This window comes from Athene noctua, chromosome Z (assembly GCF_965140245.1).
Source record: "Athene noctua chromosome Z, bAthNoc1.hap1.1, whole genome shotgun sequence".
NCBI classification, from domain to species: domain Eukaryota; kingdom Metazoa; phylum Chordata; class Aves; order Strigiformes; family Strigidae; genus Athene; species Athene noctua.
The window spans coordinates 89,875,918-89,901,778 of NC_134077.1; the positions used below are offsets into that span (position 1 = coordinate 89,875,918).

Consider the following 25,861-nt stretch of genomic DNA (forward strand, 5'->3'; position numbering starts at 1 on the left):
GCCAGCCCGCAGAAACAGCTCTGCAACACCTTTAAAAATAAAGGGCAGAGCATGGAAGGAAAACCGGTACCACTCCTAACAAAGAACTGACCGTAAGCTTCTAATTAAAACAAGAACACCTCAGGGTTAGTAGTAAGTCTGTGCACAGCTCAGAAGTTTTAACAGTTTAATTTGTGTAATTCACAAGTTTCGACTCTCCTAGACCGCAACTCCGAGCATGTCTAGAAATTCGACGCCTGCGTCGAACGCAACGCCAGCCTACACTGCACTGGAACTTCTGTGAAAAAGCACTGTTTGGAATACTTCTGCTTACAGCATCCCCCGGTAACGTTTTGCCAATTCACTACTCTAAATGAAACCAATAACAATACTGAAATAAAGTAAATGAATATAGTCTATACATAGTTAAGCCACTGAATACTCTACTTTTAGCAGCGATTATTTAATGTGACAAGCACATGTTCTATATGCCACTCTCACTAAACTAAACATCTAGCAAACTTGTTTCATGAAATGTCAATTGATTTTGAAGAGAAAGATAATGTGGTGACCACAGGGGCAATAAACTGGGAAGAAGGTGGCAGACATGCATAAATAGGCATTTAAGGACAGGAAATAGACAATTATGAGAATAAATGTGGCCTCTTCAAATGAGTGCTGTGATATCACAGGCAGATGAGATTTGCTATGGGAAAATCTCCTTTTAATATATTTTTTTTTTAAAACATTCACTGTCTGCTGTGTAGCTGTCAAAATTAAACTACTGCAAACCTCACACAGCAACAAGGTTCTGTTATTTTTCAATGAAAAAAATTTCTAACTGACATAGCATTCTTAATGTTTACCTTTTATTTTGAACTCTTTGATGATAAGGAGTAAGCAATCCGCCACAGTAAGGGAAGACTGATGTTGCTGCTGTCAGTGCAGGCTGATGGTCAACACAAGTTTCACACATGTTCATACGCTGTCAAGTTTTTATTTAGGCTGCAGTGAGGAGCATAAAGCCCTCCTTAACAAACGATGTAATCAAGCATCAGAGCTGGAGTAGGTTAAAATGCTCCTGGTATTAAATATGCTTTGACAGTTTATTTCATAACAGATACCCGTCAAAAATACGTCTCTGCAACAGTATTGTGACTTTAACCAATCAGCATTAAAAGAACACATCTAAACTCTCTTAAAGTCAGTGGAAGAATCAGAAAGCCATTACGATACAAGTAATGCAGAAATAATCCACCCCTGACATAAAAACAGGCAACAAAACCTACCCCACTGGAAAAAAAAAAAACAAAACACCAACAACCTACATGCACCCAAAAACTGCAGTGGCTGTAAAATTACAGGGTTTACATCAGAGCTACAAGCTCCAGGTTCCCCAATTCTTGAAGTTACGGCACTTTTGAAACATTATCAGCCCACACTATTTTTTTATTTAGGCTCAAAGGAGGAACCGACAATTGGATTTTACCTGCGCACCCATCCTAGAGCTATAAAATATTGCTAATGGCACCACATCTAGAACAGATTACCAGAGAAATATGTCTCCATTGTCTGCTTGATGGATCTCCGTGAGCACCCTGTCACCAGCCTGTTATTTCCTAAAACCATACAAAGGGTAGGGAGCGATCTGGAAGCTTTTTCCAGTGAAAGCCTTAACCCTTTTAGAGGACAAGTATCCTCCGAAGGGCCCTCTGATAATTTGATCAGAACCCAGGGTTATTCCATCCGGGAGTGCCACCACGGCGCGTTACGGAGATGGAGGTGAAGAGCACACTGCTGGGGAAGGCACATTTCGATTCCGCGCCAGGTCCCTGCCTCGGACCTCACGTGTCGCAAAGGGAAGATGCTGAGGCTCGGGGAGCAGTCAGCACCAGGTGAGCACACTGGAGGCACCTCGAAGGAGAGAACCTTCGAGTTTACAGGCACTATAGGAAAAACTGCCATTTTTTTCCATTAATAGTTGAGTTTTTCAGGAGGAAAAAAAAAAAAAAATTAACTTTTCTTGCTCTCGCGCCAAATCCTCCTGCAGAAAAAAATTAAACCGTTTTTTGTTAGATCTCATTTGCCCTCACCAGGGACCTAAATAGGGAAGGAAGTCTGGTTTTATTAAGGCATTACCTAAGCACTAACCCTATCCTAGAATAACCTTTACAGACATCAGTAGGAAACCCACAAAACTCCTTTTTGGATTAGATTTCCTTACAAGCACTGAAGTTAACAGAATACTTCTAAAGATAAATAGCTTTGGAAAGTTCAGGTTGACAATGCCCCTTTACAGAGTATATACAAGTATTCCAAGCTTTAAAGCTTTAGCAATGCTGACTTTTACATCAGTTAAGATGTTCTCTTAAAAGACATTTGTCACCTACAACTGTTTCCATGGAGAACAAAGATGCTTTGAGGATGAAGGTGAACTTGAATGTTACCATAAAGTGGTGCAGAATGAGCACTGTGGAGGCAGAAATTTTTGTCTTGCATTCTCAAATTGAGGACCATGAAAAATTACAGACATTTGGAGGAGGCCTTAAGTAGCATATGGCTGGCGGCTGTCACACTGAAAGCAGGAGATAATAGTAATTTTGGACAACTCAAGTTTCTTACAGAATTGCTATTTACATGCTGCTGCTGTAAGAAAAAGTTCTCCACCTGTGAAGAGACCGGCCTGAAGAATTATGGCAAAACCAGCCATTAACTCCACAGACACATCTTCAAGCACGGCTGCAAATCACATCTCAGGGAGTTTTCGTTTTGGGGGCAGCCTGAGTATTTTGCATTACTGTGCTGCTCCACGCTGTACAGTCCCCTCAACGCCGCCATCAGAAGTGCTGGGCAGGGGCAGGGGAACGACCCCCCGTGCCGGCTGGCTCCCGGGGAAGGGGCAGGGATGCGCGTCCCCCCGGACCCACGGCCAGGCCCTGGGCATGTCCGGATTGCCAGGCCTTGAGAGATCAGGAGGGAGAAAAACCACGCCAGCGCCTCAAGCTCCTGCGCCGAAGCCTCACAGGTAAGTCGCTGCAGAAAGAGGGGACAGCTCCCGTGGAGGAAGGTTTGAAGATTCAAGGGGGACCCACCACTTCTCTGAAACCGTGTTCGGCGTGTTAATCGCCCAAACTGTTAGAAACATATTTCTGATTTATTTTTAATTTGAATATATCTGGCCTTTGGTTCTTTTTATGCCTTTCTTTACTTGGTTGAAAAAGCCTTTAGTGCTCCGTATTTTCTTCTAGTGAAGGTACTCATATACCATAATCGTATCTCTTCTTGATCTTCCTTTTGATATGCTAAACACCTTCAGCTCCCTATACATTTCCTTGGAACACACCTCCTACAGCCCTCAAATGACTTTTTGTAACTTTTCTGATCCAGTGAAATTCTCCTGCATCCTTTTTGAAGTGTGGAAGCCAGAACTATATGTAGTATTTTATTATCAGCATGTCTGAGAGGTAAAAATCACCTCCCCTCTCTAGTTCTAACAGAACCTGGAATGTAAGACCGCGTTGGCACCCTGGTGAAATATCCTTGCTAATGAATGAATTACAAAGGTAACGACATGACATAGAAGGCCTCTTAAAAGCCAGGTGGCCAGGCAAGGGAGAGACAGCAGATAGCGAGATCATTTTCTCACATGACAAAATAAAGCATAAAAGAGGAATTGGCACAATCCTAAGTGATAGGGACAGAAAAGCACCACTTGGCTACAACCCAGGCAACTTAATTATCATCATGACTTGTTCAGGAAGACAGCCTTTTAACTCCACTGTGATCCAGGTCTATGCTGCTCCAAAGGATGCCAAGGAGAGGAAACTGTGCGATTCTGCAATTAGAACTGAGCTGGACACACATCAGAAGCAGCGAGGCATGAACTGCTACAATTTGTGAGACTCCGTATCCTTTATCAGCGGAGTACAATGTTCCAGTAAAACCAAGAAACAAACGGCGAGGGGAAATTCTGCAAAGCACCGACAGAAAATGACACAGCTTAGGAAGACAGGAAGGCAGTAACGTGGAGTTCTTGGAAGAAGGAGAGCACGGCATTTTTAAGTGTAAAGATAATGAGAAAGAAAATAAAATGGCAGACCCCACACGACGCCTGTGATAGGTGGTGGATAGAGGTGATAGACTGAAAACCAGGAAAGCTCCCAAAGGAGCTGGAGGCTGAAACTCAGCTAAGTAGGGCACTGACTGAGGGGGAGTGCGGTGGTGAGCTCAGGAAGCGGGAGAGGACCCCCGGGAAGCTGGGAGTGCACTGCAGAGCTCAACGGAGCTGCCAGGGGAGAGCCATGAGGCTTGGGGTAAGTCAGTCTGGGAAACGGAAATGTGAGAGCTGCATGAAATAAAAGGACAATCTCACCAGTCGCTGGGCAATACCTGAATAGGGAGAAGTGTTTACTGCTTGCTAAAAGAAACACGGTCTGTGCCACAGAGTCCTGCTGATGGATTCTGAAATGACCGATGAACGTTTTCCTGAGCGTAGCTCCTCACGATGGAAACTACAGATTTACTTTTGAAATTGTGTAGATGGAAAAAAAAAAAGAAGTACTCGGAGACGTTTTAGGACGTGGTATTCCCTATGTTGTCCCCGCGGCACAGCCACACACTACAGACATGGGCTGGTAGTGCTCTCACCGTGTGACTTCTTTGTGGCAAAATTAACACTCTCCCCTGCGACTCTGGCCTGTTGCTTTGGTGGACGTTAAACCTTCCTACACAGTTCTCCCCTCACCACTTGCTCCAAGCAACCCAGCAAGAGCTTTCGCACAGCTCCAACCCGTGCCTTCCAGAAACCCCTGCAAACCCCATCTACACCCCTCACCACTCTCTTGTACTTTTTTACTCCCACCTAGGCAGCCATTCCACTCTTCCTTCTCCCTTCCTCTTCTCTTGCCACTCTTACTTCATGCCGTGGAGCAGATTCCCGAATGTGGGAGTCAGAAGGATCCACACACATAATCCAGCTGGTGTGCAGCATTCTGTATTTCACAACACACCGGGGAATACTATCAATTTTGCAACGGTACGTGACAATAACAAACGTCAGTAAAAGTTGTAAATAATAAAATAACCAGTACAAGAAAGTTACTGAAGATTTGTCAGCCAAAACTGAACCTTTTTTGTCTTTCTATCAGTACAGCAGTGCCTCTGCGTTAATAGAAGAAGTTAAAATGGGCAGAGATAGTAATAAATAATGTGTGGAATACGTGAAGGCCAAATTTGGGGATGCAGTATTTACATCTAACTCCCTTTGACAGTCATCAGAAATGGAGATGGCTCAGCACATCTCAGGATTTGTCAAGGGCAGGCCCGCCAGGAACATTTTTAGATCCTAGTGCTCCGGGCAAAAACCTTCATTTTACATAGAGAAATGGATCTGCAATAATTTAACTTAAGTCATCGTGTATAATCAACAAAGTACTGCACACAGGCTGCCGGTTGTGCACTTGTCTCTGTTTGCACAGAATTGCTGTGTAATTCCCACGTGCGCACAGTTCAAAACTCAAATTACAATAGCACATTGACCATTATGTTTAAACTTTGAGAATAATATATTCTTCCAAAGTGACTTCAACATGCAGAAAATTTCAAAGCACCATGTGAAAAAAATAGCTGAAAGACTGGCATAATAAAATACTATTTACAATTCCAGAGGAACCCATTTTGTCTCTGCGGAGTTTTGCAAAATTCAGAGAACTTCAAGATTCATCAATTTCAACATTAACACAGAGTTTCACTCCTACTACTCAAACCTCTTTCCTGTGCAACAATATTTAAGAAAGAAAATTGCCAGTATTTTAATATAAATCACAGCCTCCACAACATCTCTTGAAAAAGTCTGGGAAGAAACGTTAGCAGTAGGATATTTAGTGTCCTCGCTCAACTTTACATGCATCTTGGAGTACCCATACACAGCTTTACAGCACCACTCAGTTCTCTCTGGTAACATTCAGTTTCTCCTAGTGAAATTACATAAATTTCGGTGGAAAAAAAAAAAAAAAGAAACCGAGAGAGACATAAATATTTTATCTAAAAATCCCACTTCAGTTTAGAACTTTGAGTAGCTTATCCCTGTGCCTTCAGATTAATAATGCAGCAGCACAGGCCGCACATGGCTGGTATTTATGTGCACCCAAAAAACCCCTCTACGGCTTCGTTACCATGAAAAAACTAAACAGACAAGATATAGCAGATTAGGTGTTGAAAATCTAAATACTCGATTTTCAGTATTTTAACTTTTCTATTGCATAAAATCCATTATGCGGTGTGTACCCATACACACATGGACACAAAACCGATCTGAATTTCCAGGACAATATTCAGAGACGTTATTGGGATATTTCAGTTTTCCACAGATGAAAATACACAGCTTTAATTAATATAATATAGACAAGGTCTTTTGTTCTTAATTTGCATCAGATGGGGGAAAAAAATAAAAGCATCTATAAATAATGCTGAAAATAGATATAGATGAAGTCAACAGTAATTTCCTGGCACAAAATATGAGTAAAAGTCAATGTCATTTTAAAGATAAACACGCATTTTTCATACCAATAAATAATGCTATAAATCCTGCCGTACTGGATTGCAAATAACTTCAGCTGAATATAACTGCATGACATGGGATTTACTTATCCTGTATGTTCACAGAAACAACTTGTTCTCTGACAGCACTCATTCTTGGCAATTTATTGCAGCTGTCAGCAGCCAATTTGTTCAGATTACTGCTATGCATAAAGGTGTAACAATCATGAGGATTTATTAGCTGATTATCGTAAAGGTGACAGTCAGGATCGCCTTCAAAAACGCAGATGATAAGAAAGTTAAATAATTACATGAAGATTAAAATCATTTCACCTTCATTTTCATCTTAGTATTACCTACATAAACTTACTGCAGTATATGTTTTTAATCACGGGAGTATATTGACTCAATACGGAAGGGAAATGATTTACTCATGGCAAAAACATGTGAATACTAAATGTGAACAATATACACACATACATATGTATTTCTACTTATCAGACTAAGTAATGACTAATACTGCTCATGCAAGTCCACAAGCTTTCTTGAACACAAGAAGGCTGTCCCCGTGGCTTTAACTGCTGCTGCTTTCCAAAAAAAGAACTTCTAGGTCTCATGTCTTTGGTCCTGGAATCGTGATTTTTTATATAATGATATTCAGAAGAATGCCAGTTTAAACTCCTGCATGATGAAACTCAGTTCTAATTGAGCCCAGTGTTTCCCCATACAAATCAGTGTATCATTGGAAATATATTTTCCTTGAAGCTATATTGTAGAGGCTCTTTTTCCAGGCTTTCGAAATCCCAAAATAAGCAGTGAAATGGTTCTAGGATTTTGGTTTTTTAGGGTATTCTAAGATGGAAATTCACACGGTGCTACCTCCTTTAAACTCTCATGGAGAGTGCACAAAACTGAAAGACGAATTTTACAAACACGTAACGCTCAAAGTTAAGCACGGAAATCAATCAGTCAGCATCTCACGCTGAACGTGCCTGGGCACCAAGAAGCAGATGGAGCTTTACGCTCGTTCTGTGACAGAGGTATCTTTCTCCTTCTCTGAATTAGGACGCCATGCTGTCACTCTCACCCTCTTAGTACTTTCCTCCCCCTTGCAAGCCACCTCTCCCACTTCCATCCTCCTCCTCTCACGCCACCCCAAAGCCAGAATCTCACTTATGAGTCTTCAGCCTTCTCAAACATGTTTCCCTCATCTCCCTGCCCTCGAAACAGGATCGCAAGGCCAAGCCCTCAGAGTCTGAGCACACGCGCCATCGCTGCCTTGTCCCCCACAGCTTCACCCCGGCCCCACCACGTTCCAGCCTAATGATCATGACGACAGGCGCAGGACACGTAGAAATCTACATTCCAGATTTCCCACTTCTTTTATTTCACTGAAGTGAAGCTCGAACAAGAGTATCGTTCCATGAGAAGTTACGATGTTCTGCTTCGGAGTAAAATTTTCAAGTTACAGAGCTTAGCACACTAAGAATGTTTCAACTCAAGGGGACTTCCCGTGGTGTCTTCCAGGAGGAACCTGGAGTTTGACCCTTCAGCCTTCCACCTGGTGACCCTCCTCTCCCGCAGCCACCTCAGTTTGGATCTGCTGAACCAGTTTTAGGCCTATTTTGCATGGGACATTCTGCTGACCTTCAGGCGTGGTCTGTGAGCAGACGAATGCGAAGGATGCAAAAAAACAAAACTGTGGCTGAGAAGTGAGAACTGCTCCTTAAACAACCTTTTTCCTTCCGTTTTCTTAATTTGGTCTTCTGTTTCCCTCAGTCAAGCATGGCTGCTCCCTAACCAAGATTTTGCCAGGCAAGACATCTTCAAGAAATAATTATTTTCACTTGCATTTAATAAAAATATTCCCATATAGTGTAACAGCTGTTGTTTGCACATTGTTCAAGAAAGTGGGAAGATCACAGTGAGATGAAAGGGATTACTCTCCATCACTGAGCAATGCTAGAATACTACCAGGAAGTCTTTTGTTTCCCTCCCACATCCTCATTATCACTTTTCCTGGAACCTGAATCAAAATATGCGATTTATTACATGTGCCTTGAGAGCCACAGAGCCTTAGTCACGGAGCACGACTCAGTTGTGCTTTACAAAATTAATATACATTTAGCATAACACACACACACACACATACAGAGTATTGTCTGCACCAAAGTATTTCCAGCTTTTAGAGGCAGCCCCGAAAGGAGAAACTGGGGAAAAGAGGTCAATGTAAAGTGGATCTGTCAGATGTCAGTGATTTTTATCCACAGTGACTGGAGAAGAGTATCAGGGAGGGGGAATATTAAGACCTATTTTTGTATTCAGATTGAGCTTGACAAATGACAACGTTTTTCATGGAAATCTTCACGGAGAGGAATTTGTTTGCAGGTTGCATTATCCAGAGATAAGGTACCAACAGAAGGTGAAATGAGAGAGGGTCTGAAAGGACAAACTGAAGAGGGATTATACATACACCGACAGCAGAGAGGTCACAAAAATCAACAGCAGCAAGATTTCAGGAAAAAAACTACTGATTTTGTTAAAATCAGTTGTGTACTGCAGAAGCACTACAGATGAGCTTTGCCCAGGAAGTATCTTTTCTGGTATGTACAAGAATTACATCTGTTTAGGAAAATGATGGAAACCAAAATGGAACAAGGTTCTCCCACTGAAAAATGCTAAAAGCTTCAAGAACTCAGAGAGAGGATTTCTCAAGCTATTGAATTTTTTGGGCCTAAATCAGATGTAGAAATCATTTGTTACTTGCATGAGAGCATGCAGTTACTAAAAAGAAAGTGATGCACACCTAGGACATACAACTTTTGTGGGTATTGGAAAAGTTACCTAAGCAGGTCATGTGTTTGAAGTCACAAATTCTCCTTCACTAATTTTTCTATCACGTTCTTATTTAGGTTTCGAGTGCCTTGGAGCAATGCTCTTAAAAAAATATATATAATTACTGGTAACAGTAACAACATGAGTGTTGCTTTGATGACCTTGTTCTAAAAAATCATATGTGAAAACTCTGAATCTCACCGTTTTTTGGATAACAAGGTTAAAGTTAAGCACAAAAAAAAGGAATAATTTCCCAAGGTATATCATGTGTTGACATAGGACTAAATGAGTATGTTCCTTCAGAAAAACAGTTATTGTTACCATATGCGCCAACTGAAATCAAGCAAGGGGAAAAAACACAGTGTAAACTTCCAACAGAAGCATGCCAATCCACCCATTAGGTTTCATCATACAAAATAAATTCCTACAGTGTATACTTTTGAAAAGTGGTTTTGTCGATATTAAAGCTGTTTGCTTGCCACAGACTCTCTATGTATTCCGAGTTCCCACAATTCATGGTAGGAAATAAACACAGAATATTATCTGACTGATCTAATTTGATAAAGAAAGCCATTACCCTAAACGGAATGAGAGGGAGGAAAAGGTCAGTACAGACATAACCACATCAACAACAAATGTACACGGCTTGGTCTGTGGGCTTTCCATTCCTGATTTTAACTACCAGAAAAGTAATCCTACTCGTCAACAGTGTCAATGTCCTAGTGAAAGCAACCAGTATTCTAACAATCAATCACAATATATAGGATTGATAATAATTATATTGATAGGATTAATAATAATTATATTGTTATGACTGCATGGATATCAATTAAGGTATGATGTAAACAAGCATCTGAGCTTTCCAAATAGCAGCTACTTTCTAGTATCTAGGAGCACAAGACAGTGTTTTCCCCTGTTAGCTTAAAGTTAATGGCATGGTTAAAAACCATTAGCATCTTTCTTCTTCCTACACAGTAAAATGGAGCATAACCACACAAACTTACACCATTTTTCGAACTCAAAGACAGATCCTAAAGATTCACTCTTCCTGAAAAAGAACTGGGTGAATGATCTTACTTCTTTGCCCCAAAAGATATCTTTTCAAGACTCGCTTATCATTTACCAAACAGACTGAAAAATAAGCACGTAACTGTGGTCTCATTTGGCCTATTACAAGTCATGAGACTTACTTCCTCTCCGAGCCAGATGTTGTCGTATGGAACCTCCTGCATCTTGATTACTGCTCTAAACATGGGATTTTTATTTTGGGAAACTTGGTGTCTATCAATTGGTAAAAGCTGCCACCTACTGGTCAATAGAAATTATTTTGCACCATCAAAGTGAAGAATTACGTCAACGCAGCAAACTGTACTTTGTAAAAAATTCTCCCCTAACTTTAAAAAAAAAAAAAAAAAAGGCAAGAACAAATGATCATAAGAAATAGTTTCAACAGCAAGGTCCATTTTAATCATTTGCTCTCATCCCCAGGGAACAAGAAGGCTGCAATTGCACAAACCTGCCAATAAAATCATCCTTTTTGCCAGCATCTTTGTCCCACACGGTAATATCAATAATTCCACCTCGTTCTTCATAGAGATGAAAGTCAAACTGCTCCCTCCACTGAGGATTCAAAGTTTTTGGCACAATCTGAAAGAAGAGCAAATAGAAAGTCATACTGCATTGTGCAGGCATACGCTTTCTTGCATTGTAAATTTGATCTTTATAGTCTGTTCAGAAAGGTTTTTTTGTATTTGTGGTAAGAGTATCTTAAGTAGAGAGAATTACAAAATAGTAATTAGAAAAAAAACTACTGCCCAGTTTTCTCATGCCTCTCTGACACAACAGCAACCTCCAAAATTCTGCAACTTGTCACCTTCAAAAGCCTCCTGAACAAAGGATTTATCCTGGGAATGGATCCATTTTTCTGTAGAATAATTATGCTCTCCCTTAAGTGACAGTTAGCTGCAAAGTTCGGTGTCTGAGCCTAAAGGAAAACAAAGCACCTGCAATGACAAGTAGATGGTGCCTGAAAGTATTTAAAATTTTATCATGTCCTCTTTCCCCAGCTGCAGTAACACTGGGAGAAAGATGGTACTACGGTTTACTTTTTATGGAATAATATTCTCTTTTTTTCAAAACTGTATTTTACATCCTTTCCTTTGCAACTCGGATGAAAGTAGCTTTCTCAATCATTTTCAGTCCAGTTACTTTCTGACAAAAGAAGTAACTTCAATGGATTTCAGTCCGTGTACTTCTGACCACGCTCTGCGGAACAGAACACTTGCAGATTTTTCTACCACAATGCAGAAGCAGTAGTCAGAGTAGTCACATCTATCCCGAGCAAGAATGGAAACTGTCTAGTACCTTCCCTATGAAGCAACTGCTACCTTCTACATCCACCAGTTCCACTGGCTTGAAAAAATGAAAAAAATCAAGGAGGATTAAAACGCAGAAATGCTATGAAAATTTTTATGTCACAAAAGCATGAAATTTGATTTCTTCTAATTTCAGATTAAGAGGCCCTCAGGCGGGCTCAGAGGTCTGCAAATGTGGCACCTAAACACTCCTGGCTTCTCCTTCACTCTGCCCTTTGTCTGGCTGTGAAAACCACGTGGGCTGTCATGGCCGTTGAGAGGGGAAGGTCACGTGCGTCATCCCCTGTCCCAGCGTCTTCCACAAACAGCAATTTTCAAAGCAACAGGGAGCAGGGAAATAAAAAACGATAGCAAGAAAGCCAAGCAAGCCTCCACAGTCATTTTGTCTCCGATCAATCCTCTCTGGCCGTTAAGCTCATACATATGCAAAACTTCCGTGACACTTGCTGTAAGGACACAATGAGGAAAGTGAGGATAGAAGTATGACATGGTTTGAGGATAAGACCATGCAAAGATCCAAGAGGCGACAAGCATTGGGCCAGAAAGGCACCAAGGGGGCACCTACTTGTCAGAATCACTCCACATCTCTCCCCTGCCACAAGTGACTCCGAACAGGAGATAAAAGCCAACACAGCCTGTATGGAAAATCGGGAGTGCCTCCCAGCCACCTCACATTTTCCCCCATATCTAGTATTATTTCTCTTCATAAATAAAACATCTAAACAAAACTCAAGGTGCTCTGACATCTAATTAATACAATAAATCTCCACCACAATTTAAACAGTCGTGCAAGCCAAAAAAAAAACCAAAACTAAAAACCACAAACAAGAACAAAAGGTTGCACACATTTTTAGGTCACAGCTAAAATTACCTTGCTCTTGTACTTCTGATGCCCCAGCCGGAACTTTACGTAAGGATCACTTAGCCCGTTTGCATCCATCGCCTTCAGTTCACGACCTTCTATTAAGGTAACACTAACTATCCCTCTCCACAGCTGAGATTTTCTGTGCAGATCTGAGAGACGTAAGCTCTGGGTCTGAAACTTTAGGGAAATAAAAACACAAGCTTTAGTTAAAACCATTCCAAAACTTTCCTCTGCATGTTAATGAAAATTTCATGTTAACTATGAAGGTGAAACAACCATCTTAAACCATTTCAAAGTTATTTGACAGTACATACGTAAACTATATCACAAATAATTACTTGGAAAGAAACAAAACAGGGACAAATGGACAGGTAATGTCATACGCTGCCCTTGCAGAAGCAAGCAGAACAAATACTACTGAAGGAAGTGTTCCTCAGAAAAAGAAAAAAGTGGTTTTTCCTGCTTCACTTCTCTCCCTGCTGATAGAACTAACAACATCTCAAATAAATGTTATGGTCTCTTCTATTAGTAGCATATGATTGAATGAACCTGAACAAAAATGAAAATGAACATAAAAAACAGCAAGAAAATGAAACTTCCATTAAAATAATATAAACACACCATGAGAAGCATGGACCAAGGAAAAACAACTCAATAAACTCCCGTGCACATGACAACTACCTCACCCTCTCAAATGATGCGGTATTCTCAGAAACAGCAAGGAAAGCTGAATTAAAGACCAACACATTAGTGCAAGAGCTTCAAAACAGGACATTGCAGATCCAAATTGTGCAGGAACTTGTGGACTGTGAACCCTCAGCTGCTGGCTCTGGGGGCTCAAAGAAAATTCACGCGTATCCTGACAGAGCAGATGGCCACAGCATTCATCAGTGGATCTCATGAAGGGGTGGCAGAGCGGGGGGTTGTAAACTCCAGGAACTTCAGACCAGCTCCAGCTTGCTCTGAGCTACAGGGGGTACAGGGTACCAGAAGTGGGAAATCCCTTTGTATTCCTGAGGTAGGCAAACCCGTCTCGGGTGCACTTAGGAGCAAAGTTGCCCATGGCACTCCCATTTATTCAGAAATTTTATTCATTCAAGGTTATCTTATCTAAAATCAGGACACTAGATAGGTAAACAATACTTAAACTCACCAATTACTCTTCCTAGAAAACAAGTCTGCATGTATGCCCAGCTGTAAATATATCAAATATCCTCATTTTCTTTATTATGCAATGTAGTTTGAGCAACAAAAGCTTTATGGGCTCAGCAACCCTCCGTACGTGAAGGGTTGCAAGGTTGGCTTCATCACCTGCGTACCTGCAGTACCTCTGTTACAAGGATTCAGTGCAAATTTGGCTTGAGACTAGCAGAGGGTAAACACAGCTGGATGGTTTAGCAGCTATGCAAGTGCTCAGGGCAGGAGTTTTACTTCACCACCCAGAGGAGATGACAGAAAGCACACTGGGATAATCTGCACCCTCCAGACTCGGGAGGACCGGGGCTGCTGGGGTGGGAGCAAATCCCAACAACATGTTTTTAGCAGCACTTCAGGTATCACATTGGCATGTATTTGTGTTTTCTAATGAATATTCATTCCAAACGGTATCGTTACTTCCAAAATATTTCACTATATTTATTGATTTCTCTTCCTGAAATGAGTGTTTTGACTGTGCGGGAACTTCTCACAAACTTACTGTTTTTCCAAAGACAAACAAGGAACTGGGGAGTAACCTTTAATTTAATCTGTGACATGAAGCAGCAGTGGGACACCAGATAGAAGAAACTCCACAAAAATTAGAGCACAAGTGGGAAACTCAGTTGACAGAAGAGACTTCATTTACAACACGGGAACATTATTAAACTTTGTAATTTTTCTCTCAGCACACACACATACTCCTTCGTTGGTGGCATACAGGCAACATTGCCAGAGAACTGTCCTGTGAAGAAGCGGTAGATTTTTCTTTTATTGTTCCAGTTTCTTAGAAGGTTTAGAACAAAAGAAAGACTGAATAGTAAATAACCAAAACTGACTCCGCCCTCAACATCAGGTGATGAGAGATACTGAAAGAAGAGACAAAGCACATTTAGGAAGATATTTCATACTAGAATAGAAGCAACGGTTAGCTGAGACTTATGTTGGGGATTTTGCATGTGAATGCAAATGATTTCCAGGATACTACCATGGAAAATAAGCACAAGTTTGCATTTACAACTCTTAAAGTAAAGCTTAAGCACAACTGCACAGCTCTCTACTTCACTCATCACAAATGAGACAGCGGATCATTTAGAGAGTAGACTTGATCTGAATTCCATACTTTCAACAGTTCTTAAAATAATTTGCTGCATTAGAGCAACTGCCAACATATAAAACACATTGATTTCTTATGACCAGTGGGGAGTTTCATCAACTGGGTTAATTTACATACGAGGTGGCAAGGCAAGATCTAAACAACCAAGAGCGTAAAATGGCAGATGTATCAGACAGGAGTTTACAAGAGACAGGAAGAAACCCCAAGAACAAGCGCCTATGTCTTGCAGGAGAAATTCCTTTTGAGTCATTTTTTCCATCTAGGACGTGCAAAGAGCCTTGCAGAATCCAGCAACACGTTGAATGACAAATAAAGCTGCAGAGTCTACACCCCAGTTTGCTGGAAGAAAAGTAGCTGGCTGCTAGAAGTAAAGTGGTGTGAGCTGGTCATGGCTGTTTCCTCCTCAAGGTGGGGAATCTGGACCGCAGCGATGCTCTTTTCCCCCATCTTTATCGGTAACACGCAGATCCATGGAACAGTAAAAGGGAGACATAGGGACAAAGTCGGGTGTCCAGCTCACTGGACGTAAAGCTACTGAGATTTCCTGGACAGGGAAGACACAGGCTTACGTGACCTCCTCCAGGAAGAGCGGAGTGGCAGCTCTCTTGTTTCCAAATGAGACCGAAGAGCATCTGAACAGACACCTAAAACATGCTTTCCTTCCAAAGTCCTCCTCACCCTCAGAAATTACAGATACTGACATAATATCTCATTTCATATAGTCTTTCTTGTAGGAAGTAAAATAAATACAAACGTTTAGATTTCAACTCAAATTTGGCAAAAAGCTAATAGATGAAAAGATGGGAAAAGAAGACTTGATTTCATATTTTAGAGTTCTCCCCTTATGAACTTAATTGCACACTGTGAGGCAGGTACATCATCTCTAGGTACATTTTTAGGTATCTAAGCAACCTTCTGCAATCCAGCCCATAGCCGGTTAGTTACAAAGTCAGAAGGGAAACCGTGAAATGAAGAAATGAGCACAGATCTTTTCAAATTTCTCCTGTGAAGGTGTATTTCTCAAGACTAATTCTTAGATAATTTATTTCCCCCAGAAAGCAGTTAATGTGTATTGTACCCAGGCTTCACTCTTCTGCCACAAACAGAGAAAAACATGAAGAAACTGCACAGCTTTTTAATTTTCCAGGAATAGGTGGGAAGTTATATATTTTGTAATATTTCCATCTGAAACTGGCCATACTGTCTATATAATGCCACAGTTTGGAAAGAAGAAAGGTCAGAATCTCAGGCCATAACCAACTGACATTAATATGGAATTATTATTCACATTTTTGTGCATTTATATGTGGGCATGGAGATTCCCACCTGACATGTTCTAAACAAACAAACAAAAAAACCAACAACAACAACAACAACAACAAAAGGTGGGGGAGGGAAAGCAGTTGCAGACTGCATGTTGTGAAGCTTTCTCCCTTTTCCCAAAAGGAAATTAAAACTAGTCTTCTGAAATGGATTCTTTCACATCAAAGGATACTGAAAGCTGCCTGTGAAACATCTTTTCAAATCCACACACTGCTTTAATGCTTCTACTATAAACAGCATGCAAACCCAACATTTTGTTACATGACAAAAATAGCGTTCATTTGTGTTCCATCTATTCTGTCTAAATGTGGGGTAGTGGGAGGGCTAGGGAAGCCAAAAGCAGAACATCTCCTGACAGAGAACTGTATCCTCTATTAGGTATGATTAATATAGTTAGCCAAACATGTCAGAGCTGACTGATGATCTTACACATGGACTACTGTTCTCTGTAGTCACTTGCTAATGGGAACGTTACTGGGTGGGAAACCAACTACCCTTAGCCAGAATCTGGGCGTTGTTCCCAGGATCATCAAGACCATGTTCTTGATGAGTGTATTCATCGCCACAACTTTATTGTTACTTTCTTCAAAAGAAGAGATGCCTCTAGTAAGTATCACAGAACCGTCCAGGTTGGAAAATCCCTTGAAGCTCCTCCAGCCCCACCATGACCCTCCCCCTGACCGTTCCCAACTCCCCCAGATCCCTCAGCGCTGGCTCAGCCCGACTCTTCAACCCCTCCAGGGATCCCGGGGACTCCCCCCTGCCCTGGGCAGCCCATTCCAACGCCCAACAGCCCCTTCTGCACAGAAATCCTTCCTCAGAGCCAGCCTGACCCTGCCCTGGGCAGCTTGAGGCCATTCCCTCGGGGCCTGGCGCTGGGGCCTTGGCTCCAGAGACTCATCCCCCCTCTCTGCCCCCTCCTGGCAGGGAGTTGCAGAGGGCCAGGAGGTCTCCCCTCAGCCTCCTCTGCTCCAGACTGAACCCCCCCAGTCCCCCCAGCCGCTCCCCAGCAGACCTGTGCTCCAGACCCTGCCCCAGCTCCGTTGCCCTTCTCTGGCCACGCTCGAGTCATTCAATGGCCTTTTTGGGGTGAGGGGCCCAACACTGAACCCACTCAGCGAGGGGCGGCCTCCCCAGTGCCGAGCCCAGGGCTCAGATCCCTTCCCTGTCCCTGCTGGCCACGCCAGTGCTGACACAAGCCAGGATGCCGTTGCCCTCCTTGGCCCCCTGGGCACACTCTGGCTCATTCTCACCCCCCCAGCCCCTCTCTGACCGGCAGCTCTCCAGCCACTCCTCCCCAGGCCTGTAGCCCTGCTGGGGGTTGTTGTGGCCCAAGGGCAGCCCCCGGCATTTGCCCTCAGTGAAACTCCCCCAGCTGGGCTCAGCCCATGGCTCCAGCCTGGCCAGGTCTCTCTGCAGCCTCCCCACCCTCGAGCAGACCAACACTCCCACCCAGCTGGGTGTCATCTGCAAACTGACTGAGGGTGCCCTCGATCCCCTCGTCCAGATCATCCATAAAGATGTTAAACAGGAGTGGCCCCAGCACCCAGCCCTGGGGGACACCACTCGTGACCATCAGCCAACTGGATTTAACTCCGCTCACCACAACTCCCTGGGCCCAGCCATCAGACAGTTTTTTACCCAGTGAAGCTGTGCACATCCAAGCCTCGAGCAGCCAGTTTCACCAGGAGAATGCTGCGGGAAATGGTGTCAAAGGCCTTGCTAAAGTCAAGGTAGACAACATCCACAGCCTTTCCCTCATCCAATAATGAGTTCGCTCTGTCACAGAAGGAGATCAGGTTTGTCAGGCAGGACCTGCCTTTTATAAACCCACTGACTGGGCCTGAGCATCTGGTTGTCCCACATGTGTTGCATGATGGTATTTAGGATGAGCTGCTCCATCAGCTTCCCGGGCACCGAAGTCAAGCTGACAGGCCTGTAATTTCCCGGATCATCCTTCTGATCCTTCTTATAGATGGGTGTCACACTGGCCAATTTCCAATCTGTTGGGACCTCCCCAGTCAGCCAGGACTGCTGGGAAATGATAGAAAGTGGCCTGGCGAGCACCCAGCCAGCTCCTTCAGCACCCTCGGGGTATCCCATCCAGTCCCACAGACTGGCGTATGTCTATGTGATGCAGCAGGTCACTGACTGTCTCTTGGATTGCAGGGGGGTCGTTCTCCCAGTCTCTGTATTCCGGCTGTGGAGGCTGGATTTCATCAATACAACTGAACTTGCTATTATAGACTGAGGCAAAGAAGTCATTAAGCACCTCAGCCTTCTCCTCATCACTTGTTACCAAATTTCCTCCTGCATCTAGCAGGGGATGGAGACTATCCCTGGACTTTCTTTTGCTACTGACATACTTACAGAAACTTTTCTTGTTATCCTTGATTGCTGAGGCCAAATTAATTTCCAGTTGGGCTTTAGCCCTCCTGATTTCCACCCTGCACAGCCTCACAGCCTCTCTGTAATCACTGTGTGTGGCTAGCCCCTTCTTCCAAAGGCTGTAAACTCTCTTTTTCCTCTGAGTTGCAGACAAAGCTCCCTGTTCAGCCAGTGTGGTCTTCTCTGCTGCCGGTTTCTCTTAGAGCCCCTGGGGACCGCCTGCTCCTGAGCCATTAACACTTCCTTCTTGCAGAGCGCCGAGCCTTCCTGGGCCCCTGTACCCTTCAGGACAGTCTCCCAGGGGATCCTGTCAAGCAGGTGCCTAAACAAGACAAAGTCAACCCTTTGGAAGTCCAGGATGTCAGTCCTGCTCAGCCCTCTCCTGGCCTCTCTAAGAATAGAGAACTATAGTATTTCATGATCGCTGTGCCCACAGCTGCCACATCCTCCACCAGCCCTTCCCTGTTCACAAAGAGGAGATCCAGCAGGGCACCTTCTCTGGTCAGTTCTCTCACCAGCTGTGTCAGGAAGTTCTCCCACACATTTCAGGAATCTCCGGGACTGGTCCTGCTCTGCCATGTTGTATTTCCAGCAGAAGTCTGGGAAGTTAAAGTCTCCCACAAGAACAAGGGCAAGCGATCATGAGATTTCTCCTAAATGCCTATAGAATATTTCATCCATCTCTCTGTCCTGGGTGGGTGGCCTATAGTAGACTCCTACTACAACATCTGCCCTGTTGGCCTTCCCCCTGATTCTAACCAAAGACACCCCACCCTGTCTTCTCTTGTACTCAAAGCAATCATAACAGTCCCTAACATACAGTGTCACCCCCCACCTCTCCTTCCTTGTCTGTCCCTCCTAAAGAGCTTGTAGCCATCTACTGGCACACTCCAGTCATGGGAGACATCCCACCATGTTTCTGTGATAGCCACGACATAATTTTCCTGTTGCATCACGGCTTCAAGCTCCTCCTGTTTGTTACCCATGCTCTGTGCATGGGTATACATGCACTTCAGATGGGCTGGTGTTTTGCCCCCTTCCCCCTTCAGTACTTTTGAAAAATTCTAAGTATTTATTTGAAAAGTCCCGTAAGTATTTCTCTTTGGGTAATCGAAGTGACTTTGAAACTCTAGCCCACAATGAGTTGGAGAAACTCATCTGTCCTCTCCCAGTCTGACCTCAACTCTTCACTGCTCAGCCCTCTCACTGCATGTGCTTGTGCCCATGCGAACAGACCCTGCTTTTACTAAATCTCCTCATTACACACACCGCTAGGACACACCCCTTCTCTGTGTCCTTGAGCACTAAATTTACCCTTCAAGAATAGTTGAACAACAGACAGAAACAGAACAGTGTGCCTATAACATGTAAAAAAAAAAAAAAAAAAGTTTTAAAAAGCAAATAAATAATGCAGCTGTATGTCCTGAAGAGGTATCTCTACCCAAAGAATTACTTTGGCTCGGAAACTTTAAATAAAGTACCAGTAAAGACTGGAATAAATGAAATAATGTGGGAAAGAATGATACCCCACTCCCTTGCTGAACAGAGGACAGATGTACAAATAAGTGGAGTGAATCAAAGCCATGTTGTAAATGACTGCTGAAGACTCCAGTAAACAGAATTCTTCTCACCCAGTTTCTGGCACGCTTGCACAGCTTGGATAAAACATTTAAAATAAAGACTGAGGATGTCAATAGATACAGCTGCTAGTTCTACATCCCTTGGCCACACAACGAAAACACCAAGTCACGTGCATTCACAACACTTTTTTCCTCTATTAGGAACTACACGGAGTGTAACACCTTGCAGAAGTCATCAATGTGTAGGCACTGAGGTACAGAAACGCCTTCGATGGGATCGTGGTGATTCCTTTTTAATGTTTGCTCACTGTGACTAAGCAAGTTTTGTAAAGGAACTACCACTGATAATTACTGCAATATGAAAGAACATTTACCTTAAGATTCTATCAACTATATTTTATGATTTAGGATATTTAAATTATGGGTGAAGCTAATTTAAATTTCTGTAGTGGAGAAATTTACACCGCCCTATACCCTGTGTGTTTTCAATAAAACTGCCATGTTAAATCTGTTTTAGGACATTTAACAACACGATATTGTCACTGTAGCAGCACTCTGGTGGTGACACTACAATATTTGCAATGAGAGCTGACACTTTTGCAGCATTTCACGCACGTCTGCGGTTCGCTAAATCCAACAGTTGTGCATTCTGCTTCAGTGCCCTGGCTGGAGCCAGCTCAGGTGTAATATGATGAAGGCTGTGACTCTACTGAGCACTCACTGTGACTTGTTTTTGTCTAGAAAAGGGTGGCAATATTTATAGAAGACAACAGTGTGGCAGCAGGAGATGCCAGAGAGGCTGTGTCAATACAATCCTAACCTTCTCCCTTGTCTTCCTGCCAACAGCTCCTCTAGGAAACTGTGGCTGCAGAAAGTGAAAGTCAGCGGGTTTCCTGATGACCCCGTTCCTGCCCGGGATGCCCAGCGTCACCACGGTCCCGACACCGACGTGAACGTGACACACAGAAGGACAGCAGCCACCGACGCTTGATGGAAACTCCCTGTGCTTTTGGAACTGCGGGCACGAAACCAGAAAACCCCACAACGAAATGCTACTCTGCTGTCTTGATTGTGAACAGAATCAGCTGTTATCGCTCACATGCAAGTAATGCAAATATAAGCCTCACCAAATATTTGCATAATTTTTATAACCAGATGTCTAACAGACTGGTGTATCTATTCTGACGTTTTTCACTCCTATTCCATTATTTAGTAGCTTTCCATCAAGCACTATTTACAGCTGATAAACTGACACCTAGAACCTCATGGCTTACAAGAGCAAGTATTTTCTCAATCTTAAAAGATTCTTCTTAAAAACCCAAACCCAGTAATTCCACCTTTTGTTCTGAAATTCCACAGAGTTTTAGTTGCAGGATTGAACTGACTGCAAATACCTTCAATTACACAACATCACACAACTCTATGCTTCTGCTAGTCTTTGCAATCCTTAGACCATGACTTGCTATATCCAATTCTATTCTCTACTCAAGACGCATCTTACTGAAGAGGAAAAGCATTTGTTTCAATTTTTAAACAGCAAAAAATGCTTCATAAGGCTTTTGATATTAGGAAAAGACAAATCAGGAGTCACCCAAACTAAATACTCTGGGCATAAAAGCATCGGTTAATAAGGCCACAGCTTTTGGCACTTTAGTTTGTGTAACTAGAACACACGTATTTTTAGAAAAGCTTCAAAAATAAATTTAAAAAACATGCAGCAGTTAGCTGAAAGCCTTGCATTTTGCAATTCGTTTTTGTTTAAAATGTCCATGAACTGTATTTTTCCCTTTAAAGGTATATGCAAAAAATTTCTGAAGCAGAATTAAAGCAAAAATAGTTATCTAAATGCAAAAAAACCACTTTAATTCATTTCCCTTTGGCAGTTAAGTACACTCTTTAATAACCAGTTGTACTTAATCAGAAGTAGCTTCTCAGTTATTACTTTGGGATGATAACGTATTTTTACTCAGTCTATCCATAACCTGTTGCAACCCAGACTAATTTATCTTCATTTCTGGGAAGCACGGACCTTTGGTTCCAATTGATCACACTGAAACAGCTCATCACACATTAACAGTATAAATTAAGAGTATTATTACATTTTAGTGCATTCTAGTATTCCCAGATCTAAACTTATCTTTGATAATATGAAACAGAAGAGAAGGTGTAAGAGAAGAGAAGGTGACACCTGATCTTTTCCTCCAAATTTTTCAGCAATACTGTGACTTGATAGGGCACAGCAGATGATTATTAAATATCTTTTTCCCCTACTATGTTTGGCTAAGATGCCAAAACACTTGTTCCTCTGTTTGTCCTTACATTAAAGCACTCAAAAATTTCTTCTGATGTTTTTTTTTTTTATGTGCCATTAATGTGGCAAGTTTAACATGGGGTCTGATCATGTTTGAACTCAATTTAATGGCAACTCTCACACAGATGTGAAAAGGGCAAGCGTAGATCCTTATTCAGATGAAAACAATTTTCAGTGAAATGAACATTTCTGACAGAGTTCTCTCTCAGTATGCTTTGGCTAAAAGGTACTGTCTTCATTAAAATACCTTTGCTTAAATAGTTGTAGTTACATAGGAAATCACGAGCTGATCTTACTTCTTATATACAGAATATACAAATTGTGCACAGAGGCAGTGAGTGTATTTATTAGTTCTCCAGGAATGTAAGATTTGCTGAAGTAAACTATTTATACGGGATAGCACCCCACTCATCCTCTAGCTAAGCTGGTCAAAAATTTTTCAAATAAATGTCAGGAAATGCTGTTAGGAGAAAATCAAACCTTTATGTGGGAACATGACAATTTCCTCAGAACTTTTGTAAAAACCCAAGGAATACAAGCAGCTCAGTTAGCCAGTGTTATGGCTTTTGGTTACCCATTCTCGTTATGAATATCTCTAGGGTCACCAACTCATCAGCCTAGCGAACACAGGAGCTACACCAGGGTTACTATCCAAGTTCACAACGAGGGAGGACAACTGTTGCCTACAAGGCAAAAATTACACTGACACCTTTGCATTTTCAGTCTGGAAGGCCTAAATTAATATCAAGGCAGAGCTTCATCACTCTCATTCTCCTGTCTCGTAAACTGAGTAAGCAGAAAGGTAAGTCATTGACAACCAATCAAACCAACCTTAATTTCCCAATGTTTTCCACCCTGAAAGCTTAGGACAAGAAGACTCAGGCGCTGCACACTCCTCTCAGTGACAGCGTTAAAGATGGGTATTTTGCTTATTTGAGTAGCAGACTGTATGGGCCCTTTCCAGAACTTTCCAGCAGGTATCAGACCTCAGTGCTCTCACCTTACGTGGTCAGCTTTGTTGTCCTACAGGTGAACACCACGAAACTTGCGAAGGTTCTCAGATGAAAGCAAAAGACATTTATCTGACACATTTCTTTTCTCTGGGAATGGCCAGTAAATCCACATCGTGTCATGTCCCTCTATGTCACAGCAGAAGCAGGGAGACAAACGAAGTATCTATAACTGCTAGTGCAGTCCCCGTCCCTACAAAGAGGCTGCATCCATGCTCTGACACTATGTGTGAGTGAACACCCAGCAAATAAAGCTTCATTCCAAATACCACTAATTTTGTTTCCTCTTACACCCTTTCAAATTGTTAATATTCCAGCACCCAAAACTTCCCTGTGCATTAAGTATATATAAACACACACACACACACATTTTTCAAAGGCTTTTTTCAGACTCACTCCAAAATATGTATATAAATTGTGCCCAAATCACTGTGATCAAACATATCCATCTGTGCTGTGGGAAGAGATGAGCTTAATTTGCACCATGGGAGATACCATTAGACACCAGGGAAAAAAAAACAGCCTTGAATGGAAATGATAGTTAAGCACTGGAACTGCCTCTCTGGGGAGGATGTAGAATATCCATCACTGCAGATTTTTAAGGACAGATTAAACAAACACCTGTCAAACACAGTTTAGCTGTCATTGTTCCCACTTTAAGGCAGGAAGACAACTTTTCAGGCTGTTAATCCTATTTTCTGTCTTTTTGACACCCACCCTGCACACAGGTAGATTTTTAACTATCCCAGACACGTGAACTTCTGGCAAGTGAGGTTCAGCCTGTTCACCAGCACTACCTGCCTTGCACTGCCCTCATCCTCCAGAGACATTCTCCTCACTTCTGAAGTCCCCTGTCTCCTGTTTTTTTGCTTCCATTTCTCCCAGCCAGCACAGCAAGGATGAAAGTTTCGAAGTAAGCCGTGTGTGCATTACCCTGCAAATAAATAGCAACACCTAAAGCCACAGTCCCTTACCCTTTTCTGAATTAACCTCCTGTAACCATACAGCAAATTGTACAGCAGCAGAGGGAACAAATGATCTTTCATAAAGTATTTATGGGTGTCTTCGGTTTCTTCACAGAAATATCTGCCTGCTCTACATAAAACGAAACGCTCTTTGAGGAAGACTGCCCAAAGAAAGCCTTCTGCCTAAAAGATCCAAACAATTAACTGTCAAATGCAGGCAGGATTACTTGACAACTCTTTAAAGTACAAGCTGTGGGGTTTTCTTTAAAAAACAGAACGTAGGATCTTCCCCCTCCCCATTTCCAGCTATCATCAAGGGAAAGTTGTGATTTGGGCTGGAAAATACATTCGTCAGTGCCGAACTGCAATTGCAGTTTCAGTGACTCCAAGTTAGCAGTTATGCTTTTGATTCGACAGTTAAACACCACTTCACATTAAAAAGTGCTAGAAGCAGTAAGATTTTAACTTTTGAAAATCTTGGTAGTAAAGGCGTGGCAAAAGTCACAAAATTTCACCATTAGAACCTAAGAGAAGAATGAGGATGAAGAAGTTCATTAACGAGAACATCATTTTTACATGAGAAAAAAACTGCATTTAAACAGTATCTTCTCCTCTGTTATCAGCTTTAGGGTTCATAATGGTAAAGAAAATGCTAAGCTTTCTTTTTAACTATTATTTTTGATGCACTGCATTGAACATTAAAAACATGATGAAGAGAAAGAGCAATGTGTGTGTTTCTAACTCAGTTATATGTTGCCAACATTTTAATAGGGTCCCTTCCAAACCTTTTCCTCAGCAACTGATGAAGCCTCTGTGCTGCGGAGGATGAGTAAATAAGTCAGAACTGATTTTTTGGTTTTGTAACCAGAGGCAAAAGGAGAAAACAACCCTTCCCAGTGAGTCTGCCCTGGCCCTTTCTAGAGACAGCAGTGTTTTATTTCTCAGCACACAGATAGCTTGCACCTCCAGGATTCTGTAATGGAAATCACCTCAGCAATCAAAACCATTCGTCCCACTGTCAGAGGTTGACTATTAGTAATAAATTACCTCATGTAAGTTTGGGATTTTCTATGCTCTTTTTATACCTAGACCACAACAACTGTTCTAGAAAATTAGATCTGGTATCTAGACAGTTTAGAAAGCAGAAGAGAAGCAGGAAGTTTGTTTCCTTCAACCCAAAGAACGAGAGCCATCAGGAAAGTCTGCCTCTTCAGCAGAGGAATTAATGCAAAAAGGAAAACCCGCCCTAAGTGAAAACTGCCGTGGAGGTGGAGAACCATGGAAGCAGATCAGATCAGATCCATACACAGAGGGAAAAGCTATTTTTCACAGGTCAAAGTTTTTCCAGTAGCTTTTTAAAAAGAAAAACGAAGCTACAAGTT

General features: G+C 42.3%; 1 protein-coding gene across 9 annotated transcripts in view; it reads right to left on the bottom strand.

Moving 5' to 3' along the window:
- Positions 1 to 25,861, bottom strand: part of MCTP1 (multiple C2 and transmembrane domain containing 1) — a 280,669-nt gene that overhangs the window by 117,547 nt on the left and 137,261 nt on the right. For all 9 annotated transcript variants that reach the window (XR_012635495.1, XM_074931517.1, XM_074931516.1 and 6 more), the window contains 2 exons: positions 12,598 to 12,768; positions 10,868 to 10,998 (listed from right to left, as the gene is read on the bottom strand). Coding sequence is in view for 8 of the 9 variants with exons in the window: in XM_074931517.1 (XP_074787618.1) it covers positions 10,868 to 10,998; positions 12,598 to 12,768 (302 nt within the window). In the remaining variant the exon portion in view is untranslated. The remainder of the gene's footprint in view (positions 1 to 10,867; positions 10,999 to 12,597; positions 12,769 to 25,861) is intronic.